The 14,358-nt window shown below is 43.0% G+C and overlaps 1 protein-coding gene across 1 annotated transcript; it reads left to right on the top strand.

Annotated features, from left to right (window-relative positions):
* The first annotated feature begins 4,332 nt into the window (after positions 1 to 4,332).
* LOC135501391 (glutamate receptor ionotropic, delta-2-like) lies at positions 4,333 to 14,348 on the top strand. The gene is made up of 14 exons (XM_064793481.1): positions 4,333 to 5,442; positions 7,340 to 7,477; positions 7,651 to 7,917; positions 8,343 to 8,557; positions 8,940 to 9,110; positions 9,485 to 9,622; positions 9,905 to 10,093; positions 10,374 to 10,474; positions 10,782 to 10,872; positions 11,196 to 11,532; positions 11,919 to 12,136; positions 12,568 to 12,673; positions 12,934 to 13,084; positions 13,484 to 14,348. Exons 1-14 carry the CDS (start codon positions 5,349 to 5,351, stop codon positions 13,812 to 13,814), a joined length of 2,547 nt encoding a protein of 848 aa, XP_064649551.1. The 5' UTR covers positions 4,333 to 5,348; the 3' UTR covers positions 13,815 to 14,348.
* The last annotated feature ends 10 nt before the right edge of the window (positions 14,349 to 14,358 follow it).

Consider the following 14,358-nt stretch of genomic DNA (forward strand, 5'->3'; position numbering starts at 1 on the left):
TACTTGACACCTATGGCGAAGGATGAGCCAGTTATTTTCGAGTTTGTACTTTGGGTGCATCTCGTTCCTCGGGTTGCATTGCGCCCGCGACCCCATAGGAGTTCCTGGTCTTGTCTCTTCGCCCCCAACCCCGATAAACTCTATGTACCGTTAACGAATGCTCATCAGGTCGACAGTTATTTGACGACGTAAATCCATCCATATTAACTGGCGCTGCGGCTGCGCTCAATAGACTCCGTTGGGGAGTCTGAGCCTGATAGGGTGTACCAGTCCAGCCGGTTATGTACGGTTGGTATGCTCTATGATATGGATCTCCAGCCACCTGTCAGCTAGGGGCAGACCCCAGTGTCTCAACCCTGGGTCTCAGAGGCGGTAACTTCTAGTCAGGCAGCGCGCTATGTCTGGTTAGGCGACATGGGTTACCAGGAGCATCCACAGCCAAAATGGTTTGCACATGGAGGTCATCGCGACCGACTTGTGAGGGGGAAGAAGTGATGTCCATGGCGGTTTCAAATTGATCTGACGACCCCCGCGTCTTCTGGACACGGAGGGGTTCATGTGGCCAAATCCTGTCAGCTAAATCCTATCGTTAGCATCGTTCGCGGTACATGGAAACCAAGGGCATGGAACCCTTTTTTGTCTTGGTGTAATTTCTCTGAGGATTTCAATGATGATATATATATTTAGATCCACAGGTATAGTCGGTACATGTGGCGACTCGCCACATGAACATTTTAAAAGTTTTTTTCGAGCATTGTAAAAAGTTATGAGAATAAATTTCCTCTTTGGACGTGTTTTTTTTTACCAGAATGACAATCAAAAAGTTTGTCACTGGAGAGTTTCCCCATCCCCCACCCCAGCCCTAGAATAATATACAGACTAAATAGTATATTTGGACTGTACTGGTAATATAGGTCAGTCACGAAAAATAAAATATATATTGGACTGTACTGGTAATATAGGTCAGTCACGAAGAATAGACTATATATTGGACTGTACTGGTAATATAGGTCAGTCACGAAAAATGAAATATATATTGGACTGTACTGGTAATATAGGTCAGTCACGAAGAATAGAATGATATTGGACTGTACTGGTAATAGAGGTCAGTCAAAAAAAATATATATATTGGACTGTACTGGTAATATAGGTCAGTCACGAAAATATCTGAAAGTCTGTGCCCCATTGTTGACGAATATAATATCGTGAGGACTTTATCAATAGTCACGGTCCCTGGCCCCTCCCACATAAAAATCATTAGCAAGGTCACTGCAGGCAATAGCTTCAGCATTGTTATTGTATAAACATGTCTTAAACATTATAAACGGCCCTATTTGTGGGGTTACATTGGGTTCTTGCTGGGGTAATGATGTCCATGTCCGATTCTGCGTTTTGTGGACTTGTAAATCAGTCCAGCAGTGACATTGCGTTTTGTGGACATGTAAGTCTGTCCCGCAGTACCAAGTTTCACCCCAGCAATTACCAATAAGACCTGCACGTGACCTTAAAGTAAATAGCTATGCAAGTGTGGTCGAGACAAAACGCGATGTATGCATTGCAAGAAGGAAATCTGCGAAGAGTAGCTGGAACTGTCTGTCCAGCTCTCGTTTATGAAACAATGGGCGATTTGAAAGACGTCTCCTGAACAGATTGCCCATTGTTCACTGAAGCAGCATTCGAATTGTCTCCAATTTTTTCAGGTGGATTGCTCCATCTCGTGTGATTTCGCTGTCCCGTCCCAAGAATCGAGCCAACGCGACCGAGGCACTTCTGAGAGATAAATATTCAGGATGCTAGATTTGTGGAACACAATTGAGGTAAGTGAGATAAGCTGGCTACAGTTGATGAAATGAGGCTTTAGGTCCGTCATCATGTGACTGATATTGGGACAAACCCGAGGCAGGTTGACCACCATTGCCTCACAATTTAATTTAGTTTATTCATCTTATTAGTGCCAATGAGGCTGTCACAGACATATTACTGATATGCTATAATAGAAGATTTTAAAAAAAAACGTCATGAAAAATGATTTCTTAAATTGTATATTTCAATGTTTCTTGGTATCTAAATCTTCCCTTTCTATTCCAGTATTCCAAGCCAGTAGTCCAGAGCCATGATCAGGGAACAGCAGTTCCCAACGGAATTGACCCTTTTCTTGGTGTAATTCATGCTGTTGGCTCAGAATGGGTTGACACTCACCTGTTTTCGACCCTGAAAATTAAACATCGAACATTGTTACCATGCAAAATATGTGCTTATTCCTGAAATCAATAGCACTTCATGTATGTACTCGCTGATCCAGAATATTGCTATTTCTTGTTCCGTTTTCAATTTGGCAATCCATTTACCGTATCTGAGCTATTTCACAGCACAAGAAGTGCAACATTACAACAATGGAGCTATTTCTTGATCATAGCAAAAATGTGTTTCTACATTGTTTTACTCAAATGATGCATGGATGAGCCTTATTGACATATTTGTTTTCAAGAGGAATTGGTTGTAGGTTTTCTTTCTTTTTTCTTAAGGCAGGCCTAATTTAACAGAAGGCCTATATTTTAGGTAGGATATTATTTATACTATAGGCCAATATCAGTTTTGAGATCAATTTCCTCTTGAAGACAATAAACGTCAATCGAGTCTCTGCACCATTTTGATTGGGCGGTTTTGGGCTAAAATACAGTACAAGAGAATGCTCCATTGGTGTTAACAGAATATGTCATTGTTTTGGTCAGCAATCAGTTCTTGCCACCTTGAAAGCGGTCACGGTTACTTATGACTTGTACATTGTTCAATTGTTATTATGCTATTGTCATTGTCATTTGCCTTTGCCCCTCCCTCCCCCCCCCCATTCTTATCGACACTCACAGTGCACCACCCTCCATCCCATGCCCCGCATGCGCACTGACCCAACATCTGATCCCTTGACACGCTTGCTCAAGCGGCTCAAGCGGCGTCAGCAGTATCAACGTTGTGTTATTGTATTCCAAGTTTTGTAGACGTATATATTATATACTTGCCCAATAAAAGTTGCCATATCATCAGGCTTTGTCTCTTGTCCTTCGATATCATCAGGCTTTGTCTCTTGTCCTTCGGTCTCTCAGTGTGGGGGACACTCTCGAGAAGTTAGATTTATGCACTTACCAAACGACACCAAATGCACCTTCCTCACCAAAATACCTCACGCCTGCGGACAGGGACGAAATAGCCCAGAGTCTGTACCGTAACTTAATTTGCATCCCGTTTCAATCCAGAATGACATATCAGCCTTTGTCTCTTGTCCTTCGGTCTCTCAGCGTGGGGGACACTCTCGAAAAGTGAGATTTATGCACTTTCCAAATGCACCTTCTTCACCAAAAATACCTCACGCCTGCGGTCAGGGACGAAATAGCCCAGAGTCTGTACCGTAACTTAATTTGCATCCCGTTTCAACCCCGAATGAGATAGCCAACTTGTACCCTGGAGTAAGAAAGATGTGACATTACAGAGCGTCCGATTTGGTCTCGCAAAGAGACGCGAATTATTCCAGGACATTCAAACTTGTGTTGTATCCTATCCTTACGATGTGTGAGTTGTGATCGGAGGAACTTAGGTGCTGAGATCCGCTAGAATAAATCATCAGAGTAACCATGCACTAAGCAGGTAACAACTTATATAACATGATGGGAATAATCGTTTATTGGTCACCGCTGGGGCTGGCAAAGTTTGAGCCTCGATCACTGGGATCCTAGATCGCTATCACAATCGATTATTATGGGCCAAACTGATCGAGGACAATATCCGCAAACGAAACCAACCCCCTGCCTCGAAAATATTAGCTTTAATGATTAACTTCACGCTACTACCAAACTTGTACTGGACAAGATCAATCTCACTACATCTTGACCACCAAGATATGCCTATATTAGGGAGTAAAGACAATGAGGTTCAGGATGATCTCATCAACAGGGAGCTCCAACACTCATAGTGAAGTCACAACCACACTCATCCAGAGATTCAGGTTTTTTTCACTCCAAAACAAATCGACAGGCGGAGAGTATTGAAAACCACTGGTTACGAGGATGAACCTCGTGACGGCACGGGTTAGTTCGGACGAAGTTCGATGGACCATTTGTTTTCCCGATAATATGATGAATTATTCAATTTCCCTCAGTCGTTCATCGTGCAACAGGTTCAATGGATGCGATTATTAGCGGATATGTAAGTGGAAGTCAAGTGGGGCGACGGCCGTTAGAGTTTGGCGACGACGGTTGAATGGGAGGTGAATACAGACCAAACGGAAAAGAGGTTGTCCTCGGAGGAGAGACGAACACTGATTGGTTGCAACCTCCAAAATCGATGTAACGATTCAGTTTTAGGGCTTGGCATATAGAATGTACCGAATATAAAAGATTTGGGTTTCACTGAAATTCTGTCAGTTTGAGTCGTGGCCGGCGGCTTGAATCATCCATGGGATTATTACTCTTTCAGGAGTCTGCATGTCTCACCTATTCCTCGGCTAAGGCAAGAAACGAAATTTTGATGGGAGTTGAACCTGTTATGGGAGGACAGGAAATCTGGACTACCGAACTAACTCATGAAGACAACATGCAGTGTCACTTCAAATAATCCTTTGGACATTCGTAGTCTAACGTAGTCAGCGATAAAGTGCCAATGTTCATAAATTACCCTGCAAATCACGGGATTTCCGCTAAACTGCAGCTACTCTCGGCCTAACAACCAGCAAAGAGAAAAGGGAATCCGTTATTTACGGTGCTTTCGATTTCGATCATGTTTTATATCACTTAGAATCCGGAAATACTCGTTTCAATGTTCTAGTTAATGCACACTGGCAAATATAATCTGCAGAACACGAACTTGATCGCGTGTTACGTAGCAACGACAGGCGGACGGTGGACGTGAGAACGGGAACATAAAACCCGGGCTTGAAACGGAATATGGCACTTATCAAACCTTAAACTAATGTACATAAAACAACATGTCACCATGATGTTACAAGCAAACATATTTTTTTAAGAACGAGGTGCTGGAATCATGAATCCTATAACTGCGTCTCATAGAGGTAAATCGATAAAAGGACATTAATGTAAAGTAACCTGGGACATTATCCTACAAAATCGCAATGCTCGGGAATAAATTTGAAAACAAACGAATCGGGTGATAAATTTCAGGCGGAAGACATTACAGAAACAATAGCAATTTAGGCGAAAAGGTTCAACTGACAATATTTTACCTCAACAAGGTAAAAAGCGCTGAGGACAATTCATAATAAGGAGCCAGGACAGGCTTATGTACATTCATAAACACAGATTGATATAGGACAACTCATCAGGACGAGAGATCCAAACATCATGCTGGGGCATTTGAGGCCGGCGTTCGTCGTACTCTCGTTCGCGTTTTGGTATGAGAGGCTTCCTTCAGCGAATTCTGAGGAGATATCAATAGGTAAGTTTCACCACATCCTCTCCTGGTCCTATACCCGTGGCCGTTATGCCATTTCGGAAACTGCGCGAGGACATTTGGAATTGGAATGCGTCACTCATAATCATCTCCCTTATCTGGTGTATCAGTCAGTTATCAGCGCCTGACCCCCTCACTACCCCCCACACCCTTATCTTCCAAAAGGCTTTAGCTATATAGCGCAGCAGTTAGAAACGAAAACATCGTTGAGCGTTATTTTACAGGGGTGCTATAGGGAAGAGGAATATAGGAGTATTGATAGGTGGTCTACAGTTGTGGAACTGCAAGGGTCTTGCTTTGATTTAGAGATAAGTCCGCGAAATTGCGCGAATAATCTCTATAGGGAAGATCATATTACCATTACTTCAGTAGATCTCCAACAGTTTTGTCGTCTTTCGATACTTGGCGGCGAAAAAATACGATTAGTAGCTTCATTGATACTATGTTTATGTAATGGGGGGGGGGGGGATCAGCAAGGTGACTTATACAGTCGATGGCTCTGATCGCTAATGACATAAAATAATGAGGGGAAAAGGTTAATTGCTTCCATTATTGATAATTATTGATAATAGCAATTCTATCATGAAATTGTCTTCGTTTGTTGTGGGTGTGTTATTAACGGATTATCTGTTCAATAAGCCTTTGATTATCATGGGAGTTGTGAACTGTGGTGACCGGTTATTGCTAAATTTTACCAATTTACTGGACCAAGTTCAAGGCAATGGGAATAATTAATCCGGTTTACCGTCTACCTCCCGCATGGGTTCAGAGCATAGTTAAATTTTTTTTATTATTTTTGAAAAAAGCTTTTTTTTATTGTTTTTATTGTTTTATTCAAAAAATCTTTCCAGTGGTTCAGCTTTATCTAAACTGATTGAAAAACACAATAAAAACTTGATAGGATAGGGTCGTCACCCTTACGAAAAAGATCTCAGATTAACCATGCTCATCATGGCCCATCTGAATCCACAGAATCACTTGGGGAAGGATCGTTGTCTGAGACTGAATTCGCCAAAAATTATGCAATTTTTTCAGCTGGAAACGCATCGATGACGACAACGACGACAGTTTTTGGTGATGTTGGTTCATTTTGAGCACAAAAAAGTGAAGATAATGTTTGTACTTAGAAATTTTTTCATCACTCAGTCAGTTGAAAATTTTCGTCGTCGTCTTTTCACTTTTTTTCCCCCTCAAAATGAACCAACATCACCAAAAACTGCAGTCCCAATTTTTTGAAAAGATTTGACGGGATGGATGCATTGTCTTGTCCGTCGATCGACGGGTCTGGCACTGAAAGAGTTAACCCCTGCAGTGCCGAACAAACTTGTAGTGTTCGGGCGCGGTGGAGATCCGTAAACACTATGACTGATGCCACGACCACTGGCTTCACAATTAAGTATAATGAAAAAACTCTCCAGGGTCCTATTACAATTCCCCATGCATCACACGATGATAAAATTACAACTTTCCCACGTCCCACGTCAGGCAAGTGGCGTAATAAAAAGAATCTGAAATATTCATGAATCTGATGTTTTGATAAACAGCATTAAAATAATATTTATAGTCGAATTCTCATAGACTACCCCGCATAAAATCAAAGGATATCAAAAATATATTGGTATAATCATGCCACTCCATCATATAAATTAGCGTGTTTCTTCCGGTGAGTCCCAGCCCATACTAACACCCGTAAAAATTATCTTATTTCAGAACCATGCATTTTATTTCCAGGGCTTTGCTATCAGAGCACGACATTTCTTTCACACCAGCAAATATTCAACGGTTTAGCAACTGATTCTTGAAACACTGGACCAAAAACAACAGCTAGCCGTTGTCACCACGGTGGAACAGGAACTGATGTTCCTTTATATCTTTTTTCTAGGGGTACGGGTACAAGATGCAAAGAATTTCTACCTTGCTGATGCGCTAACGAACATGAAGGGCAACATAAAGATCAATGTCGTCGACTTAAGCGTAAATATGTCTTATGGAGTTACGGACTTCCGACTGCTCTATAGAGGTAAACTACGCCGCGATTGTTTTTCGATCAAGTGTTCTCTTTTTTCTGTCTTTTGCAGAATATTTTTACAATACTGTATATACGGCGAAACAGATGCCGCACACTCACTGCTCTGCTGTAACCATATTATCATGCAGCACCCGAAAGCGCTATAAAACGGTATTTTTTTACAGTATGTGATGCGATCCTCAACAATGGGATCAGCCTCGTCATATCTGATGTCGCCTGTGATGACGTCCCCAGAGCAGCTCAAGCCCTCCAATCATTCCCCGTCGCGCACCTGTTCATTGTGACGTCCCCATGCCGACCCTATGATGTTACAGCTAAAAACGCGCTGTTCTACCGTCCCGTGTATTCTTGGACGAAAATTGTACTTGAGATCATCAAGAGGGAAAATTGGAATCATTTGAACATTTTTTATGACGTAACCACCGGTAAAGGTAAGATGGTAACACTAGGACGGTTTTTGTCTCGCTTGCATCATTTCAAGGTTACATTAACCACTTCAGCGCCGAACCACGAAGATCAACGTGGCCCCTCTTTCATGAAGTCCATGAGACACCGATAAACAGCTCAAAGAGAGGGGATTTGGGCAACGTAGATCAACGTGGTTCGGCGCTGAAGGTGTTACTCCTTGGTTACTCTTCAGATTAATCTCACTTGATTTGATCGACGCTAGAGTTTCAGAGAGTGCACTGAGGCAACTAGAGGACACCGCAAATAATAATTGCTGTTGTAGACAATAGAACATTCAGTTGAATGTTCGCATCTTTATGTAGTTTTCAAATATCACTTGGTGAAGGATGATTCGCTATCAAAGATCGAAAAGGAAAGCAAAATAAACGTCATTTCGTTGCTTTTCCAGAAAACGTTGATTTCATCATTGACACGATCTATAAACAGGAAAGTTCGACATCCATGACAATCATCGATGTCACTGACCTCACAGAAGAAACACTTCATTTTGACCTTGGGCCACTTCTGTTTTCGCTAAAAACTGATATTGCGTTCGGGTATTTTGAAGTCGGACAGCATTTGCTTCTGTGCACCATGGAGAAGGCGGGGCTTATTCTGAAAGCGGTAAGGTCCTCTTTCAACGCCTTGGCCCATCTCGGTCAAATCTGAAGTTCTATCCTGAGCGCCAATTGATGTACTTGTATGTGCCATTACCTAACCAAGCCTTCTCTAGCTCCCATTGACCGAGAGACCGAGACGTTGAGATGGAACGTTTTATCAAAAGTTTAGATCAATTGTCTAAGATTGAGACGCAAAAACCCAGGAGGGCCAAAACGCCTGGAGTGATTTTGATGATGTTGATGGTGATTTCATCAATGAAATTTGATACCAGCCTTGGTGATAATGGTCCACCATTCTGAGCAATAAAAAAGGAAAATGAAACCCCGACTATACAGACAGATAGTGTTGGCTCCCGTCCTATTTCATTCCCTTTGTTCTGTCATAGTTTGCAGATTATGAGATGCGTAATATGATACAGAAATGGTTGGTCTATCACCCTAAGTGGCCCAATAGATGTGAAAGTTTCTTGTTCCTGAATCTCACTCTCACGGACAACATGGCCATCATTCGCCATGTATCGAGTGATACCCGGATTACCGAACAGACGGTGAAGGAGGTAGGTATACTTGTAAAGCGAATCCTCCACCCAGCAAACACCATCTTCATGGTTTTCTTTCTGAGCTATACAAACACTCTTAGAAATAAAAGCTTTGTAAATTTTGAAAAACCTTTTAAGGGTTTCAGCCAACACAAAAATCTACCCCCTAGAAGTTTTTTTCAGCGAAATGAAAGACCCTTTGAGTTATTCACATGCTCAAAAAGCTTCATGTACTTTTGTGTTGGTGGATAAACCCTGAAAGATTTTTCAACGCCCAAGAAACCTAATTTTTAGAGTAGTCGATGAGGTAAGAATGGTTTCTCATACCACGTACCATCTGCATCTGCACTGTTTTTTTCGCTTTGTACGTGAGTTAATTATTGCTTTCACAGGAGCTCTCCAACACGCTGATGGTCTCATTCGGTGAAATGTTTACCAGTCCATTATCTGACATAATGCTCAAAAACATATCGAAATGCACCGACTCCGCCAACGCCGAATTCACTAATGCCCTGCAAAGAGTACTGGAGGTATGTAGGTTTTGTATAAGCATAACTTTCCCAGCTAAGCATCACGCCATTAGGCCTCGTTGACAAGAACTCCGCAGCGGGAAACTGCCCGCTTTTGCACGCTCTGTGCTCAGTTACAAGCTAGCTTTGGTACTCAAAACCCTGGGATAAAGGTTGCCCCTGGTCGACCTGGTCATGATATCAAGTCTGACTCAGTGCATCTGCCAAGAAACCTCTTCTGTAATTGAGGTTTATAGTAAAAAAGAGGCTAGCTTTCCCCCAGTCTACATACTTCCCTTTCAGGCGAACAGGCCTTATTTCGGCATCAATCCAAATATCACTCAGTTTCGCATCGACTCTCATGTTGGCGTTGGCCAAATCAAAGAAGTAGCGACGTGGGACGCGGAAAGGAAGCTACAGTTTCATGATAAGCTTTTCCCCAAGACGCAGTGGGGTTTCCAAGGACGGAAATTCGTCGTATCTTCCCTTGAGGTGGGTTTAAATCTGTATTTTGCTTGGCGGTGAGTATATTGCCAAGAGGTTTTAGCAATCAGGAACGACTTTATAAATCTCGACACCAACAGAAATTATGATTCACCATACTTTTATTTGTTTCACCACGGACTTGTAGTATTATGTGAGTGGTTTTACAGTGGCTTTAACAGCCAAGTCTCAGGCCCTTGGGCCTCTTGGGCCTCTTGTTTACAAGACTGTTGTTCATTCATCAGAGGAGAAATTTCTTTAGGCATATCAATCATCTTTCTTCTTACAGTACTCGTATTTCCAACAGAAGAGGAATATCAGCGGTAAAATGACGTGGGTGGGGCTCACCTTTGAGATCCTGAATGAGTTAGCGAGGGTCTTAAACTTCACGTAGGTATAAGTGTGGAGATTCCCTGGAAACACCCCTGCAACGAAATCTGGCAGCATGTCCACGTTTTGATAAAGTTCACGCCGAATGAGCTGCAGAAACCTTCAATACCAAAAGGTGTAAGGCTTTTTAAAAGCACCTACAGTCTGGAGCTGTAGCGGCCGTAGCAGTTGGCAAGAATGATTTCCTATACCATCAACCCTAAATGGTTTCAATATCTACATCAGCTTATTACGCGCAGGCGTTGCCCGCCAACAGCAGTGTGCAGCAAATAGCTGCTTTGCAATGTGTTTTTTTTATATCGTCAAGGTATGAAGTGACAGAACCTCCCGACTTATTTTGGGGAATCAAGCAGACGGATGGACAATGGAATGGCATGATCAGAGAGGTCCTCGACGAAGTAAGTAACAACCCAAAGAAGAAGGAAAGTGAAATAATTAAACAAGCTATCATTCAACGAAACACCATTTTGGGTCGGAGTAAGAAGAGGAATTGCATCTCTCGTGTCTCCTTGATATTAGTCCGATATCCGCTCCCTTCGCACAACCAGGACCACGACCACTTCCACTATAAGTAGTATTGCTGATGTTTCGTCGGGAATAAGTTATCATTCAGACCCATCGACCTCACCCCTTGATGTCACGCTACCGTCCCCACCATCAAGAATTAATAGGCTTGTCTTTATTGAATTTTGCTACTATGTACTGCACCATCGTCTTTCAGAAAGTGGACTTCGCCGCTGCCTGTTTCTCAGTGACAGCCGACAGGCAACATGTCACCGACATGGCGTCTCCGTACTACAGCGAACAGACAGTCATCATATTTCGGAAACAGGACTCGGCCGGTCCGCCACTCTACATCCGGCCTTACTCCTACACGGTATGGTTCTGCTTAATTGGATGCGTTGTTGGTTCGGGGCTTTTCTTGACTTTCTTGGCCATCATCAGCCCCTACGAAGGCGTCTACCCAGCCCGGCTCCCAACTCAGACGACATTCCAATATTATCGGTTCGTTCTAATCACGTGTATGCTGTATGCTTATGGATGCGTCGTTCAACAAGGTAAGAACGTTGTGGCATTATAAATTTATGGTAGGAGACAATGGACGATTGTCTTGGCGGGATGAGTAACCAATCCCTCGAAGACAATCGCCTTCCCACCCAGCTCATCCCGCCAAGACAATCATCCCGCTAAGACAATCGCCTGCCCACCCCAAGCCAGTTTCTCTCATCAAGGACGTTCACAATTACGGAAAGACAGGCCGTAAAGACAAACGCGTTTGTGGTGATATGGCATCAGATTGCTCTTCAAGAATGCAATCACTCGAAGGTACTGGCTCCGAGGAGGACAAACGTCAAGGTGGAAGGTGGAAGTGAAAGATGGTCACTCAAGGACGCCGAAATGATGACGCGCACTTCCATTACGCTCTTATGCATCATATTTTCAGGAGGAAACCGTGTCGCCGAGACTCAATCTATGCGTTGCTTTGCGGCCTTCCAATGGATCATGGCTGTGGTGATGATATCCACCTACACAGGCAACCTGATCGCCTTCCTTGCCGTAAAACAGGTCGACATGCCCTTCAATACAATCGCCGAGATGGTCCAACAAAACAAACTGCCGTGGGGGACGGTAGATGGTGTGGCGCTCAATATGCTCTTCAGAGTAAGTCCTTCTTCTTCTCCTTCACGGGCTCCAACTTCTTTTTTAGCGGATGGCATTCCATCCGTTTAAATCTTTAGCCATGTAGTGCAATGAAGCGGGCTTTCTTAATTGGGCGCTATCCACATCCGCATCGCTCACACATCACCGTGCTTGCGGACCATTTTCGGGTTATAGGTTGGGACACGTCTTTAAGGCTCCTCCATCCATCATTGCCTTCGCTAGTACCTCATCCCAAGAGCGAAACAAGAGGAAGGGGCGAGGTTATCATATCAATTTATGACATTAGGGATAAACTGGCTTTAATGCAAAACTGGCAAATCGGAAAACGTTGTATGTAGCGGTAGAAAAGAGATGGCAACTCTTTTGTCCGTGTGGATTCAATTCGCCCTCATGCTATGATCTTCAGCCTTTAACATTGCATTAAATTTCAGGAATCGAACATTAGTGACTACAAGAAGGTATGGGCCGCTATTGAAGCTAACCCAAGTCAAAATCTAGTGAAATCATATGATGATGCTCGCAAGAAGCTACAAACGGGTAAAATATTGCTACTTTTGCATAACTGTACAATTGCATTGCAGTAATCAGCTATATTATTGTAATAAGTTGCCATTACATTACTGTAGGAAACTACCATTATACATTACTGTGGCAAACTACTATAACATTACTGTGAGAAATTGATATGTCATAATAGGAAGTGTTAGAAGTTACTGTCAGAAGTTTCCATTGCATTTCTGCAAGATGATATCTTTCATTACTGGATGAAGCTCAGATTTATGTTTACCCGTTTTCAGAGGAGTGGGCGCTGATAGCGGAGAAGTCTTGGTACCAACAGGAACAAATCAATGATTGTGACCTAATCATGGCGAAGGAGGAGTTCTTTCCAACAAGCTATGCGTGGTCTCTCCCCAAGGGGTCGTCCTACTTACAGATATTTAATGAAGCGTAAGCAGTCTGGTTTTCTTCTACAGTTCTTGTCGACACTGTGAGGCAGGCCTGCCCACTGGGCATCCTGATGTAAACCAAAGGAATCTGGTTATTGTGCACAAACATCGCGTGCCTATAGGTCTAGAGGACCAATTTGTTATTCTGTTTGAAAGATGCCTTTCATGAGCAACAGATCTTTGGCGGTGCTTCTTTGTCTTTGACAGACACGCACGCAGGTCCATTTGCAATGTACGTGACAGCGCCCATAGGATTCTACGTGTAAACTTAGACACTGTGAGCTGGTGAGAGAGCACTGGGGTGAGAGGCTGGCGGAAGGTGTGGAGTCCCCATCTTTTTCCTCTCCACCATAGCAAACAGAATGAGTTGCAATAAAATTTTCTTACAATCTTTTTGCAGCATTAACAAAATCAGGGAAGCGGGCCTACTGGAATTCTGGATCAAGAAATGGACCCCGCAGAATTTGGTCTGTAAGGGCCTTGATAAGCAGACGGTGGCAAAAGCTGCACCCCTGAAGGAGGTCCAGAGTGCTTTCATCCTCCTCGGCTTTCTCCTATGCTTCTGCCTCTTCATCTTCTTGCTTGAATGCATGTGGAAACACCGGCCGGGACGGAGGCGACCAAAGGCTCCACATGGAGTGCAACCCAATGGGAACTTGTTCACTCTCTCAGCGCCGCCCGGCGGCAGTTCGACACTGAAGTTGACTGAGATGCAGAAAACCCCAAGTTGATGTGGACTTCTCGATCGTCATAACCTCCCTTTCTTGTAATACAATAAAGCCGATCCCTTTACCAGTTTTTACAACATAAAGGTCACCTGTCGCTTTATATGTTTAAAAAAAGTCCCCCAACATAATCAAACTAACTCACTACTGACCATGAACTCAGTGAACTCAGGAAAGTTACAAAACATGGAGCAAAGACACAATCATCAACAATAAAATCTACTTCGATATACTAATACAATAATTTTGTCAGGCATGTAAATGTTACATACAGCTTCTCTTTGGTACCGGCGTACCATCTGTCAGTATTTCCATATTTCAGTGTTCCCTTGTTGTTCCCCTATTCTGGTAGTAAGGTGACAACAACAACTATTTGAAGCCTGATCTACTGTAGGGAAAACACGAAAAGATACTACACCGGGATGCATTTCAGATGCATTCAGTTGGGGCAATGCATCGTATGACAAATGAGAATGTGTCTGGTGATACCTTTCTGTTCATTCCTTTATGATTATATAAAAAATATGCAACTGAACTAGCTCAAATACAT

This window comes from Lineus longissimus, chromosome 17, assembly GCF_910592395.1.
Source record: "Lineus longissimus chromosome 17, tnLinLong1.2, whole genome shotgun sequence".
Lineage (NCBI taxonomy): Eukaryota > Metazoa > Nemertea > Pilidiophora > Heteronemertea > Lineidae > Lineus > Lineus longissimus.

What these genes read in the sequence shown, in the direction of transcription:
- LOC135501391 (XM_064793481.1), top strand. Translation starts at nt 5,349, where the DNA reads ATGCTGGGGCATTTGAGGCCGGCGTTCGTCGTACTCTCGTTCGCGTTT. An exon ending in GCGAGGGTCTTAAACTTCAC is followed by an intron (nt 10,475 to 10,781) that starts GTAGGTATAAGT and finishes TATATCGTCAAG; the next exon opens with GTATGAAGTGACAGAACCTC. An exon ending in TCAGAGAGGTCCTCGACGAA is followed by an intron (nt 10,873 to 11,195) that starts GTAAGTAACAAC and finishes ATCGTCTTTCAG; the next exon opens with AAAGTGGACTTCGCCGCTGC.